At 53.5% G+C, this 13,265-nt stretch overlaps 3 protein-coding genes across 3 annotated transcripts in view; all 3 read right to left on the bottom strand.

The window, feature by feature from the left end:
• Positions 1 to 263: 263 nt before the first annotated feature.
• On the bottom strand, positions 264 to 7,076 carry rras (RAS related). The gene is made up of 6 exons (XM_030089810.1): positions 6,482 to 7,076; positions 3,072 to 3,159; positions 2,384 to 2,486; positions 2,143 to 2,251; positions 1,953 to 2,071; positions 264 to 1,823 (listed from the first exon to the last, which is right to left on the bottom strand). The coding sequence occupies exons 1-6, from the start codon at positions 6,566 to 6,568 to the stop codon at positions 1,736 to 1,738; spliced, it is 594 nt and encodes a 197-aa protein (XP_029945670.1). The 5' UTR covers positions 6,569 to 7,076; the 3' UTR covers positions 264 to 1,735.
• Positions 264 to 13,265, bottom strand: part of ap2a1 (adaptor related protein complex 2 subunit alpha 1) — a 29,822-nt gene continuing 16,820 nt past the window's right edge. The window contains exon 23 of the transcript XR_003931348.1: positions 264 to 1,704. The gene's annotated coding sequence lies outside the window, so the exon portion shown is untranslated. The remainder of the gene's footprint in view (positions 1,705 to 13,265) is intronic.
• Positions 8,508 to 11,798, bottom strand: LOC115387197 (dual specificity protein phosphatase 8). The gene is given in 6 exon segments (XM_075410414.1): positions 8,508 to 9,057; positions 9,059 to 9,212; positions 9,313 to 9,436; positions 9,531 to 9,690; positions 10,276 to 10,370; positions 11,640 to 11,798. Coding segments are annotated over 5 exon segments (1,017 nt in total). The 5' UTR covers positions 10,369 to 10,370; positions 11,640 to 11,798; the 3' UTR covers positions 8,508 to 8,571.

Here is a 13,265-nt window from a genome sequence, read left to right as displayed (position 1 = left end):
TTAAAGCAGCAGCATTCCCACCGTGGCGGTGGTCACACTTCTAACACAACTCATTTCAACTTTAACAAGAATCTAAACAGAAACAAGTTATTTCACTGCTTCCTTCTTTCCCACCAGTTTCCTCTCCAGCTCTCTGGCGCCCCCCAGGGGAGAAACCAGCACTGCTCTGGTGTGGTTCCGTCCTGGATCGACAGATGCTGACGAGCTGAAATCCTCAGTATGAGGCTTTTAGGAGGAGAAATGAAACACACGAGGCAGAAACGTTGAAATAAATGTTTTAATGAAGTATAAAAGTGATTGGTCATCGCAATATAAAACTGACAACGTGACTGTATGCTCCAAGGAAAATATGAATCCTCTTTAACAAGAAAAGGCAACAGAGTGTTCGACAAAGCAGGTGTCATCTTCAGCCGGCCGTTTCTTTCAAATTAAAAGCAGAAGAAGGAAGTACCTGAAATGGAAACGGGGCCGTTCTACTGGCTTGTTCTACAGAGCCTGTGCGGCGGCTGGCGCTGCTACACAGCATCTCAAGGTCACTTCGGCTTTTCCAGGACTTTAGAGCTCACGCCACCGTCACTCAGTTGTCACGGAAACGGCTCAGCTGTCGTCACACGACCACAGCCAGTCGTACCTCGCTGGTCAGAGCGCATACAGACATGCTTCGATTGTTTCTGCACAACAAATGTTGAACGTTGACGCTTGAATGTGAACCAAAATACGCCTCTAACAGCGGCCAGCCTGCTGCCAGTGTGTCGCCATGGAAACCCAGAGAAACACACCGTCACACCGCTGCGCCCAGATCACGCTGCGGTGAAGTTTCAGGCAAAACTTTTAATGAGGGTTTGTGAAACACCAAACACGGAATGAACTGGATCCAATCACAACGGAGCGATTTACAACATGCAGTTCAACCACGAACATGAGCGAGCAGCTGAAGGCGCCAGTCGACAACGCAGCGTTACGTAACGCAGTGTTGACGAGATCTTAACGAGTCCTTAACAGTGTTAACGAGTCCTTAACGAGTCTTTAGCAGTGTTAACTACTCCTTAACGCAGTGAAAACGAGTCCTTAACAACTCGTTGACGCAGTGTTAACGAGTCGTAAAGGACTGGTGAACGCTGTAAATGTCCTGCTAAGGACTCAATAACTGTCTTTTGTCCACTGGGGCTCTTTACCTCTGACCTCTGCAGACAGATTGTGAAGGTCAACAGTAAACTCGGCGCAGCTGTGAGTAACACAGCTGGATGCGACTCGTTATTACTCTGTTAATGTCGTTCGGCAATACCAACAGGTAAAGAGGATTAATAGGTGCGTTCAAAAGAGAAAAAGCTTCAACAGTTTAAGGTTTATTTGACACTAAGACCTGCTGTCCTCCCCCTCCTGCCTGGTCTGACTCATCCCTCTGTTCTGGCCTGGTTTTCTTGAACTTTTACTGTGTAAAGCAAATGAAACCAGAAAGAACTGCCACGTGTGGTGTCCGTGGCGCGCTGACGTGCGGGCGGTGTTGTTTCACGTGCGCGCCAGGTGGCGGTGTGACGGACGCTCCGCCTTTCACCTCCGTCCATGAACGTCCACAGTCGCTCTGACTTTAAAGTTGTTTCTGGCAAAAGTGCAAAAAAAAACCATCTGGAAAGATAATGATGCGCCCTTTCTGATCCACACACACACACACACACACACACACACACACACACACACACACCCCTCAGTGGACAGGCTGTGGGTGGAGCGCTGCTCAGAGGAGGACACAGGGACAGCCGCCGCTCTTCTGCTTCCTGGCGTGGTGAGTGGGAGGAGGAGGACTCTCCAGCTCCTGAAACCTCCTGTGGAGAAGGAGGGACGGTCAGTGACGGGGGGCTGACGGGGGGCTGACGGGGGGCTGACGGGGGGCTGACGGGGGGGCTGACGGGGGGCTGACGGAGGCCTGACGGGGGGCTGACGGAGGTCCGTACCTGATGATGTTCACCAGCTCCATGAAGACCTCGTCCACGTTGTAGCGGTTCTTGGCTGAAGCCTCCATGTAGTGGATCCTGTTCTCTCTGGCGAACGCCTGAGCGTCTTCTCTGGAGATCTGAGGCACAGGGAGTCTGTGAGCTGCTGGCACACACACACACACACACACACACACACACACACACTGACCACTCTCTGCTGCTCCAGGTCGGCCTTGTTCCCCACCAGCACCATGGGGTAGTCGTCCCGGTCCTTCACCCTCAGGATCTGGGTGTGGAACTTCTGCACTTCGTGGTAGCTGGGCGGAGCGGAGCGGCGCGTCAGGAGGACACACACAGAGCAGGGTTCACAGAGAACGGAGCTTTTTATATTTAAATCCTGCTGTCAGGAAAACACACACACACACACACACACACACACACACAGTTACCTGCCCCGGTCGTTGAGCGCAAACACCAGTAAGAAGCCTTCTCCTGAGCGCATGTACTGCTCCCTCATGGCCCCGAACTCCTCCTGACCTGCAGTGTCCAGGACTGACACACACACACACACACACACACACACACACACACACACACACACACACAGGGTTTCATAACGTTCCTATAAAAACGGCCTTCAGCCGTTGATTACAGCGAGCCCAGGCTGATGAATGAGGCACACAGATGTTGAAATCTCCGGCAGATGTTTGCTGGGGTGAGAAACAGCGAGGCGGAGGAGGCCGAGGCTTCCTGGAGGACTGGATCACAATCAGTGACTGTGAGGGAGTGTTCGAGTCCCACCCTGAACACACACACACTCCGGCCCGACACACACAGCCTGACGTGTTAATCGGTGGCTTCGCTGATAATGACCTCCTCCGGTGAGTGTGTGTGTGTGTGTGTGTGTGTGTGTGTGTGGGGCTCAGACAGACGCTCCGCGGCGGTCTGGGTTGTGATGATTCACTGCGTGGTGAAACACCAGCATGCTGGCAGCGGTGGTGCAGTGTGCAAGTCCTAACAAGGGAATGAAACACGCAGAGAGCGAACACTGGGCGCGAGTTCAACCCCCCTCTGCTCTCCAGCCGCACACGCTTCACACACGCCGCCCGCCGCGGGTCCGGTCCGGGCCACACTTACTGTCCAGCCGGGTCTCCTTCCCCCCCACCGTGCACATCTTGGTGTAGGAGTCCTCGATGGTGGGGTCGTAGTCCGACACGAAGTAGGACTGTGGAGAGACGAGCGGCGTTAGCAGGAGCTCCCTGGAGTCACGGCCACACACACCCCACCTTGATACGTCTGTTTGATTGTTTTCCATTAGTCTTCATAGTCTTCATATTATTGTCTGGATGAATGAATGAAAAGAAACAGGTTCTCTGCAGAGCTGCAGCGTGAAGCTTTCTCTAAGTTCAGGTGAGTTCAGAGCAGGAGAACACCGGAGAGCAGCAGGCGAAGGAAGAATCCTTCACTTTGTGACACAAGCATGATGTTTGGTACATACACTCTTCAAACCTACTCAACACTCCAAGATGACGACCAGAAAAATCCAAGATGTCGACACAAACGTGTTGTTTCCCTTAATGACTCATCGTGTTCAGAGTTTAAGCCCATCAATGTGTTGAAGTTGAATATAAAGTTGGGTCTTGAACAGAGTTGGGGTCCGTTACTCAAAAAAGTAAAGAGTTACCCGTTACTAGTTACTTTTGAAAAAAGTAGTGCCTTACACTACTTGATTACTCCATGGAAATAGTAACGAAGTTACACTACTCGTTACTGCATAGTGCTCCGGAGCTGTGCTCCGGTATATCCTCCGCAGAGCGCTGCCATGCGCAGGTCTGTGGATCAAAACTTTTTTTTTTTAACGGATTGAAAAGAAAACTCGTCTTTTAAAATGTTTTATAACCATTGGGACTGACTTCACGTGTTAATACGCCGTCCCCTGGACCACTGGGAGGAGGATTTTGTCCATTTGCGTAGTCCGGCTCTGATTGACCTCCAGCTGAGCTTTGAGCTAAGCTAACTACGATGCTAACAGCTGGGAACCAGAGACACAGGGATTTCTGAGCTTGTCTGACTTTGTCAATGACAGGGAAAGGGCGTGGGTCCCTGATCTTCAGAGTGTTCCTTTAAAAGGGGCATTTACAGTAGGAGGGAGTGCAGTGTGTCAGTGGGGCACAGATTTATAGAAGGCAACCAATTTTACTGTGACGGTTCCATCAGCCCTGACCCGGAAGAGATGGCGAGCAGCTGCTCGTGTGGCCGCCGTTCCATCTACTGGTGGAAAAAAAAAAAACTCAGCTTAAATATTAATATTCTGGTTGCTCTATCTGCAGTCATTGTAAAAGTAACGATCGTAGCGTTTCATTTGTAACGCTAGTTTAACTACCAATCTGGAAGGAGTAGTGCAGTTACACTACTCGTTCCCATCAAAAGTAATTTAACTACTTGTAACGCTCGTTACTTGTCGTTACATACCCACCTCTGGTCTTGCAGATATTTTGGTACCGTGTACACGTCTGCATCACGGCTCTTCAGATGCAGCTTATAGTTAACTCTGCAGACTCAGGAGGGCGAGAAATGTGTAACACTGATTGTTCCACATTAGTGAATATGGTTATTTGAAACTGCTATTTCCAGTAGGGTTATTGTTACGTAAAAATTCTTAAATCAAGACGGCGTCCAAGATGGCTGCCATTACCTTGAAGTAATCATAAATTGAGTACAGCATACAGACGTTAATAAAAGCAGGTGTGTTGGTTCCATGAGAACCTCTCACAGCTTCCACTGCAGAGCTGCTCTCATGACACCAGTCTGCAGCTCAACAGCCAGGTTTCCAGACACTTAGCTGTCTGTAAACCTGGCGACTGGAGCGCCGGCGGGCCAGGAGAGCTGGCGCTCGGCTACCAGCTGTTGACCAGGGCACCTCAGGTCAATCTGACTGAATTCTTTCAGATTAGAGGATCAGGCTGGCCTGTTGACATGAACAGAGTAATCTGAATATTGTGCCAGTATATATATCAAGAAGTGATTCATTTCAGTGGGTTAATCCCATAATGCTTTGCACTGTGACGTCTATGATTTACACATGAGCACAGAATCCCACAACAGGGCTTACCTAGAGGTCCGCCAGTATCCAAAATAGAATTAACCAGAGTTATTACGCTTCTGGTCGTCTGATCCCATCAAAATTTCAGTTGCATGGTTGTACATCACTGAACAACAATCAGCGTTACTGGTTTCTTGCTCTCCTGAGTCTGTACAGGTGTCTGCATGCTGTCTGTCAAGAACCAGAATAGCCTCAGACATGTGCGTGTTACCAAAATATCCACAAGACCCAACTTTATATTCACCTTCAGTACATTTACGGGGCTTAAAATCAGGGGGGGGGGGGGGTTACCGTTCCTGATTCTACCAGTTTGGTTCAGGACTGGACTGTCAGCGCGGCAGGACGTCTTGAAGCCCGTCTCCTCAGACGTCTCCAGGAAGGCAGAGCCGTCACACGCTGTGAGCTCCGGCCGCACACAGGAAGTGACGGCGGCTTTCTGAAGCTGCTTTGACAACACAAACCACACTTTTAAAAATAGACGGGTGGTTTCAGTGAAGGACGATTACTAGAACCTCAGCCGGTCTTCAGCGACGGAACCCGTCCAGGTGAACGCTTCAACTCGCTGCTACTCAAACGGAAACGGCCGCCCGCAGGACTTCAGACCAGCGTCCAATAAAAGGACACATTCGAGCTAATTGCTTCCTTCCAAGTACCAAACTACACGTGGACTCCAGAGAGCAGAGACAGAGGATGTGGTCAATCTGTTTCTCACAGCAGGGGGCATCGCCGCACGGCTCACTCTGCCTCGACACTTCTGAGTACAGTGCTACATTTTCAGTTTCGTAGAAAGATACTGAAGTGGGTTTTCATGAGTCTTCAGTTCTGAGCAGCAATCGGCTCCGGTGAGGAGAGAGCAGATGCTGTGAAGGACTCTGAGGGTCCCTGGGAGGACCAGCATGGTCGTTTCATTGTCCCTGTCCGCAGCGCAGCTGCAGTGAAGCTCTCCCCTCCGGGTTCAGGAGGCCTGAGCTCGTGCACAGCCGCTCTGCTGGACTCCAGGAGGGTTTTCCTCTGAAGCCTGCTGAGTCCTCGGCGTCTGGGAGGGACGAGGAGCCGCAGCCCTGAGCGGTGATGCTGCCTCCGCCGTGCCTCCCTCAGGGATGATGCCGTCATGCTGGAATGCAGTCTGCTGCATGTTCTTCCACTCACACCGAGGATCCAGGCTCACTGGAAAACTCACACACCCGGTGAGCGTTCAGCCTGGTCCGGACCGGACCGGGCCGGGCTCGTCACAGTGACCGCTCACCTGGATCAGACCCAGCCCACTGAGGAGAGGGATGACCGATAGACTGGTCTCAGTCCAGCTCCAAGTCAGTCTGTCTGTGTTTGAACCGAGACGATCACTGACGGTGAACTGACGCTTAAAAAGTGTGTTTTTGTTCAGGAAATGCCCCCCCCCCCCCCCCCCCCCCCCCACACACACACACACACACGGCCGGGGTACCTGGATGAACTGGATGGTCAGCGCGCTCTTGCCCACCCCTCCGCCTCCCACCACCACCAGCTTGTACCGCTCCTCCTCTCCGCTCATGCCGCCGGTGAGCCGCTGTCTCCGTCCGGACCGGGATCCTTCCGGGCCTGAGGCCGAGTCTGGAGCTTCTGGAGGGGGTGGGGGGGATCCACGGACCTGTTGACGCTGTCGGGAGTTTTTCTTCTTCTTTCTCTCTACGGGCGCAGCTTCACAGTCGCGCGCTCATGTCGGATCCAGAGTTCAGCTTCAGACCGGGAAAAGGCAAAGTCCGTGCGCGAGGCTGCGCAGCTGTCCATGCGCGGCGGGGCGGGTCGGCTCTGGGCTCCGGGGCTCCGGGGGTCCGGGGGTCCTCCCGCTGCTCTGCTCGGCCTGCGGCTCCGGCTGCTTCTCGGAGGGCGGAACTGCTTCCTCTTTTCTCTTTCCTGGAGAAACCAAGCGGCGGCTCGCTGCCTGCTCCCCGGCCCGCTGCGCGCCCGCTGAGGACTCCCGGGAGGCCCGCGCGCACGCACGCACGCACACACACACACACACACACACACACACACAGAAACCGGCCGCGCGAATTCCGACTTGGTGCGTCAGTTTCCTTATTTGGTCATTCGGAGGATCCGTGACGTCATTTATACAGTTCTACCAGATCCGAGTCCCCCGGTCCTCTGGTCCCCCAGTCCTCCAGACCCCGGTCCCCCAGACCCCGGTCCCTGCTGGACCGCGCAGTGTCCCACATGGCCTCCTGCTGCCTGAAGAAACGTCAGACTTCCCTTCCTCAGGGGGATTTTAACCCTCTGAGGAAAAATGAAGCCCAGAGGCAACAAATAACTCTGCTCTGTGCGCGCGCGCGCGCGTGTGTCAGCCACTAGATGGCGCTGTGTTTTAAAGCCACACTCAGAAAGCAGCCAGCTCCTCTCTGGATGTGTTTCCAGTGTCTGATCCGGAGCAGGAAGGAGCGAGGAGGAAGGAGTGTGTGTTCAGAAATGCTCACTTTGTCAAACCGTACAAGACATGAATCTTTCTGGCGCTCTCACACACATATTTCCTCTCTTACACACATAAATGTATGCAAGCAAGAGATGAATGTGTGTGTGTGTGTGTGTGTGTGTGTGTGTGTGTGTGTGTGTGTGTGTGTGTGAGAGAGTACAGTAGAAAGGAAGTTCATCAGTGACTGTGCTGTGATTGGCTGAGAAGCTCCAGTGGGCGGGTCCTGAAGGTGTTTTTCAGCCGCCTGTCGTCGTGGAAAGGCTGAGTGATAACATCACCACCACTTCTCCATTTGATCCAGTTTCTACCTGTTCGTTCAGGACAGAACTGTCAGTTCTTCACTCATTCAAGGTTTAACTTTTCTTTCTTACACATTTGTTGTTCAAATATTTCACGATCAGACCAAAGAACGGATGAGTGCCCGGAGTCAGACTGCTTCAGAGGCTTCAGAGAACAGTGAGGCTACAGCTAGTGTGTGTGACGGCTGTGGGTGTCCTCACGTTTCAGTCTGTCTCGTGAAGACGTCTGGATCAAATAAACTTTATTCTGGAGTTTGAGAAGAGCGCGTTCAGACTTCACTCCTGGTCACCTGGCTCTGCTGCTCTCAGATAAATAACCACAGGAAGAGGAAGGTCGGTCACTCGTTTTAATGACAGGACAGGAGGACACACCGGGCTGTGGTCCCCAGATGTTCCTGCAGCTGGCTCGCTGCTCCCGAGCCAGAGCAGACCTGTGGAGACGTCGACCTTTGACCTGGCTGGTAAAGTCCTGATCTGCTCCGTCATGAGACAAACCTGCCGGCGGCTCCGCAATAAATACATAAATAAATAAATAAACAGAGGACAGAGGTCGTCTCAGTGTCTGCAGCACAGCCAGTCCCAGGTCAGCCATAACATTATGACCAGCAGGCCGGGGGGGGGGGGGGGGGGGGGGGGGGGGGGGGGGGGGGGGTTCCAGTCCGGTCCGGTCTGCTCCGGTCCGTTCCGGTCCTGACTGTGTGGAGTTTGCATGTTCTCCTGGAGCTTGTCAGTCAGCTCCTCCAGCTGTGCCGTGGCGTGGTTTAGCCCCGCCCCCAGGCCACGCCCTCAGCACCGGTACGGCAGAGCGGGCTGCCCCATCCGCACCGGGGGCAGGAAGACCCCCCCCAGCAGGACCCGCTCCCCCCAGCCAATCAGCTTGTTGAGCGTGAGGCTGAACGGGGAGAGAAGCCCCGCCTCCTTGGCCTCCGCCCGGCTGCACTGGCTGGGGGGGGCTCTGTGCGGGGCCCGGGGGGCCCCCCCGGTCTGTCTGCCCTCCCTGGGGGGGCGCTCAGTGTCTGCAGGGGAGGGAGGCGAGACGCCCACCGGGGACAGGGACAGGGTGAGGCTCTTCCTCTTCTCCCGCAGGGAGGCGGAGCACGAGGGGGGCTTTGGCGCTGGGGGGCTGGGGGCCGCAGGCTCGGGGGTCTGGGGGACCTGGAGGGCCTCAGGGACCTGGGGGGCCAGAGCGGGCCGGTTCCCGTTAACGTCCGTCAGCTCCAGTCTCTGCAGCGCCGAGTCCTCGCTGCCTCCGTCAGTGTGGGGGGGGTCTGCTCTGGCGCCGGGGGGCCCCGCCACCTGCTCCTCCTGCCCCCGGGTGAAGAGGCGCCCCCCCGGAGGCCTTCTGGCTGAGCGTGGCCTGGAAGTGCTGCAGCTGGCCCAGGAAGTTGAAGTTGGGGGAAATGGAGGGTCGACGCTCTTTCACAAACCTGAGGGTGGAGACACACAGGAGCGGTTACACACACACACACACACACACACACACACCAGGCCCATGAGTTGCAGCACAGTGTGTGTCAGTGTGTGTACCTGTAGGCCTGGTCCAGGTCCAGGTCCAGCCGGTACATGATGTAGGCCACAGCCAGAGCCGGGGAGCGAGAGATCCCGGCGGCACAGTGCACCAAGACCGAGGAGCCCGAGGACATGGCTGCATCTGCACACACACACACACACACACACACACAGGGGAAGAGTTAACACACACACACACAGATAACACGGTGAGCGCGGGGCTGCAGCAGTCTGACCGATGAAGCTCAGGGCCTGGGGGATCCAGGGCAGCAGGTCGGCCCACAGCGAGTCGTCGATGGGGATCCGCAGGAACCTGGAGCAGGGCAGGAAGGGGGGCTGGGGGCTGCAGCGGCTCACACTCAGCACGTAGGAGATCCCCAGAGAGGCCAGCTGCTCCTGAACACACACACACACACACACACACACACACACACACACACACGCACACACGTCAGGCACCGCAGTTTCTTCATGATGAAAGGATGGTTCACTCACTGAGAACCAACACAAAACAGCCTGACTGACTGTTCCCGATCTGGCAGAGTTTCACCTGCTGCTGAACGTTCACTGACAGCTTCTCTCTTTACTGACACCTGCTGGTCGGAAGTGAAACAGCACGTCTGTCTGGCTGAATCGTCGTCTTGTGAGCAGAACTCTGCAGACTCTGTTTCTACCCAGAAAATCCAGCTCATAAACTCAGCCTGAAGTGTTTGAAGAAGAAAACGGGTACCAGACTAATATCTGGTGATGTGAAGTCAGTGGACGTCCTCCTGGGGGGTCCTGGACCCCTTAACATGTGACACTCTCTACAGGTCTAGAAGTGACCTGTTCCTCTTGGTTTCCTTGTGTTCTCCTGTTTTAACTGCAAGCTGCTGTCGATGAGAAATCTACCGCTGTGTGAGGTCAAGACCCTATGGGTCCCCGTGGACCCCCGTGGACCCCGGACCCCCATGGCCCCAGTCGACCCCCCACCTCATTCACCTGAGTGACGTCTCTCTCCGCTCCCAGGTAGAGTCGTGGCAGGATGACGGACAGCGGGGGGCGCTCCGCCTCTCTCTCCTGGGACCAGACCATGTCTGCAGGACCACACACACACACACACACACACACACACACACACACACACACACACACACACACACACACACACACACCATTTTAAATGAGTCCTGCAGCATGGAGCTGTTGTGGCTGCTGGTTGCGTCGTGTGTCTATTGGTGTCATGTCGTCTCTGTCCACTGGGTGGCGGTGTTTCTCATCACATCTCCAGCTGTTATCCCCTTCTTCCTCTCCTCTGGACTGGGGATGCTCACTACACCCTCTTGTGGAGGGAAGTGGTACTACACTGATTAAATCGCTGTGAACGCTGCAGTTTGACTGAACTGTGGGAGAGCCCTGTGCTGCAGCACCCCCTGCTGGGTGGTGGAAAACCTGCATAAACACAACTGAGCGCATCCACCGCTCCACCTCAAAAACACCAAAACCTGTTTTTTTGTTTTTGTTTTTCAGTCTCAAACAGACATTGAGACTCCTCAGGTCAGTATTCATGTGTGAAAGTGTTTCGCGTTTGTCTGACTGCAGTGAAACTGCCTCTGGCTCCAGATCGTCTCTGATAAGTTGTAGATGTGATGCAGCGTTTCATTCAACACCATGAGTGTGACTCCTCTGCAGTCAGTGCTCTGAATGATAACTGTGGCTCTCTGCTCTGTTTACGTTCCAGTCTTTAACCCGTTATAGGCCGGCCACCAACATCTGTTCAAAGCACTGCTTTAAGGTTATTATAGATAAACACATCTATTCAATCAATCTCTTGAAATGTGCACAAGAACTGTCACAGACTTCACCATTTCTAACACTCTCTAAACAGGTGTTTTCATTCTCTACCTTAGCAGCAGGTGTTTAAAGAAGCCTGCCGAACAGGACTTACTCCACAGCAGCAGTGAGCTGCAGTCAGCGGGAGCAGAGCTGCTCTCCTCAAGTTAAAGAGCCAGACTCTGTTCATGCTTTCAAAAGACCAACTGCACAAATAACACCCATGTCCATCCCTGCAGTCACTGCAGTCAGTGTGGAAGAAGCATAAAGAGATGCACACATTAATATTGCATTACTAAAATGAACTCCAGCAGCTCGGTTCTGTAGAGAAAAGCTGTATTACAGATGTCAGAATGGGTCTGACTGGAGGGAAGCTCTGAAATGAGATGCGCCACTGCTGCAGTCTCTACTTGTGTGCAACTTTTTATAACCTCAGAACAGATATTGAAGCAGAAAACACAGAGAAACGTGCAGAGCTGCACGAATGGCAATGTTTTCTCTGAGCTGTGGTGGATGGTGCGGGAGTCACTGACCTCCGGACGGCGGGTTCTCCTGCAGGGCTGCACGAGCTGTCAGGTCAGGAAACGCAATCCTGCAGCAGGGAGCCTTCTGTCCTCCTCTCTGCTGCTGCTCTTCCTCCTCTCTGCTGCTCTTCCTCCTCTCTGCTGCTGCTCTTCCTCCTCTCTGCTGCTGCTCCTCTCTGAGCTCCCTCAGACTGGCTTCGCTGAGATGAGCTCATCCTTTTCCAACAATAGAGCTCTGCTGCCTGATGTCATCAGCAGCCAATCAGAGGAGGAGGAGGAGGAGGAGGGGGCGGAGCAGCAGGAGATGCAGAGCGCAGTGCTCCCTCCTCCTCCTCTTCCTCAGCTCTTCATCACAACACGCACACATCATTACTTCATCGCCTCCTGCGAAGGAAAACACTGAAGGAGGACGCAGCATCCGGATGCTCTGCAGACGCGCGCGCACACACACACACACACAAATACACAAACACACGCTATGCAAACCATGACCTATATCTTAACTGCGTGCACAAACAGGTTGTGTTTAATTTAATTCCTCGTGCACACGCATGCAACACGCGCGCACGTCCTGAGAATGAACTCTGACTTGGTTAAATCTCATTTTGGCGGAAGGGACTTCCTCCTCCACAGCGGTGGTAAAAATTGGGCCCGGGGACTAAAACCGGACCACCACAGGGTCCAGTACTTTTAACCAGCAGGGAACGATGGGAAGCGGGAGAGCGGAGGACGCTGCAGCGCCCCCTGCTGGACCGAAAGGAAACAACAACAGTGTCCACCAGCTGAAATGACAGAGCGATAGCATCCTGAGTGGGACTAACAGAGGCCTCGCCTCCAGGAATAAACACTGACAAAGAGGACAAATACTCAGGGTTTCAGAAGAAACGATTAAACTCCTCTGATCAGTTCATTAGGGTTACAGCAGTTCCTTCATCTGATCACCAATAGTTCGGATGAAACAGTAAGAGACGCAGAAGACACCAAATCAGCCGACTTTCCTGATGAATGTGGTTTGACAGATCATTAGCTGAACTGACAGCAGATGAAAGTCTCCTGAGTCTGGTTCTGCAGGCTGCATCGATTTACATCAAGTTGTTTTAATGAGGATCAACTGACGCCATTCTGGTAACGAAGCATCTTTCATGTCTTTCTGAACCAAATCCTTCGATACGGCGAGTCGATATGAAGCGTCCTCATTCCTCCAGGCGGGAGGCGTCCCAGACCCTACTGGTTCAGGATCTGGACCTTCTCTTCAGACCCTGGAACTCCTGGAGACGCGTCTCCCTGAGGAGATGCTGCTCACGATGCTGCCTCGATGTCTGGGACTCTGCACCTCTTTACCGTGCATTCAGAGCCGGACCGGTACCCTGCAGGGGGCCGTGCAGGGAGCCGAGACGTGCACGGCGCTGCCAGGAACCACAGGAGACCGGCTCTTGGATATATGGCATAGTTTTACTTTCACATTTTTTCATTACAGAGTAAATCTTAATTCTAACACAGGTATTGGACAGGTTCTTAACACCGATACATGAGGCTGCATTAGCTAGTGGATACTGCATAGACACACACACTCACGCGCACACACACACACACACAATTCACTCTCTTTCACACACACAGAATGACAAAATGACT

The sequence above is a fragment of the Salarias fasciatus genome, chromosome 4, assembly GCF_902148845.1.
Source record: "Salarias fasciatus chromosome 4, fSalaFa1.1, whole genome shotgun sequence".
NCBI lineage: Eukaryota > Metazoa > Chordata > Actinopteri > Blenniiformes > Blenniidae > Salarias > Salarias fasciatus.
This window is presented reverse-complemented; position numbering and strand designations above follow the sequence as displayed.

Coding starts and splice junctions, on each gene's coding strand:
- rras (XM_030089810.1), bottom strand. CDS start 6,568: ATGAGCGGAGAGGAGGAGCGGTACAAGCTGGTGGTGGTGGGAGGCGGA. Junction 2,072..2,142: donor ACCTGGAGCAGCAGAGAGTG/GTCAGTGTGTGT, acceptor CCTGTGCCTCAG/ATCTCCAGAGAAGACGCTCA. Junction 1,824..1,952: donor GAGCTGGTGAACATCATCAG/GTACGGACCTCC, acceptor CCTTCTCCACAG/GAGGTTTCAGGAGCTGGAGA.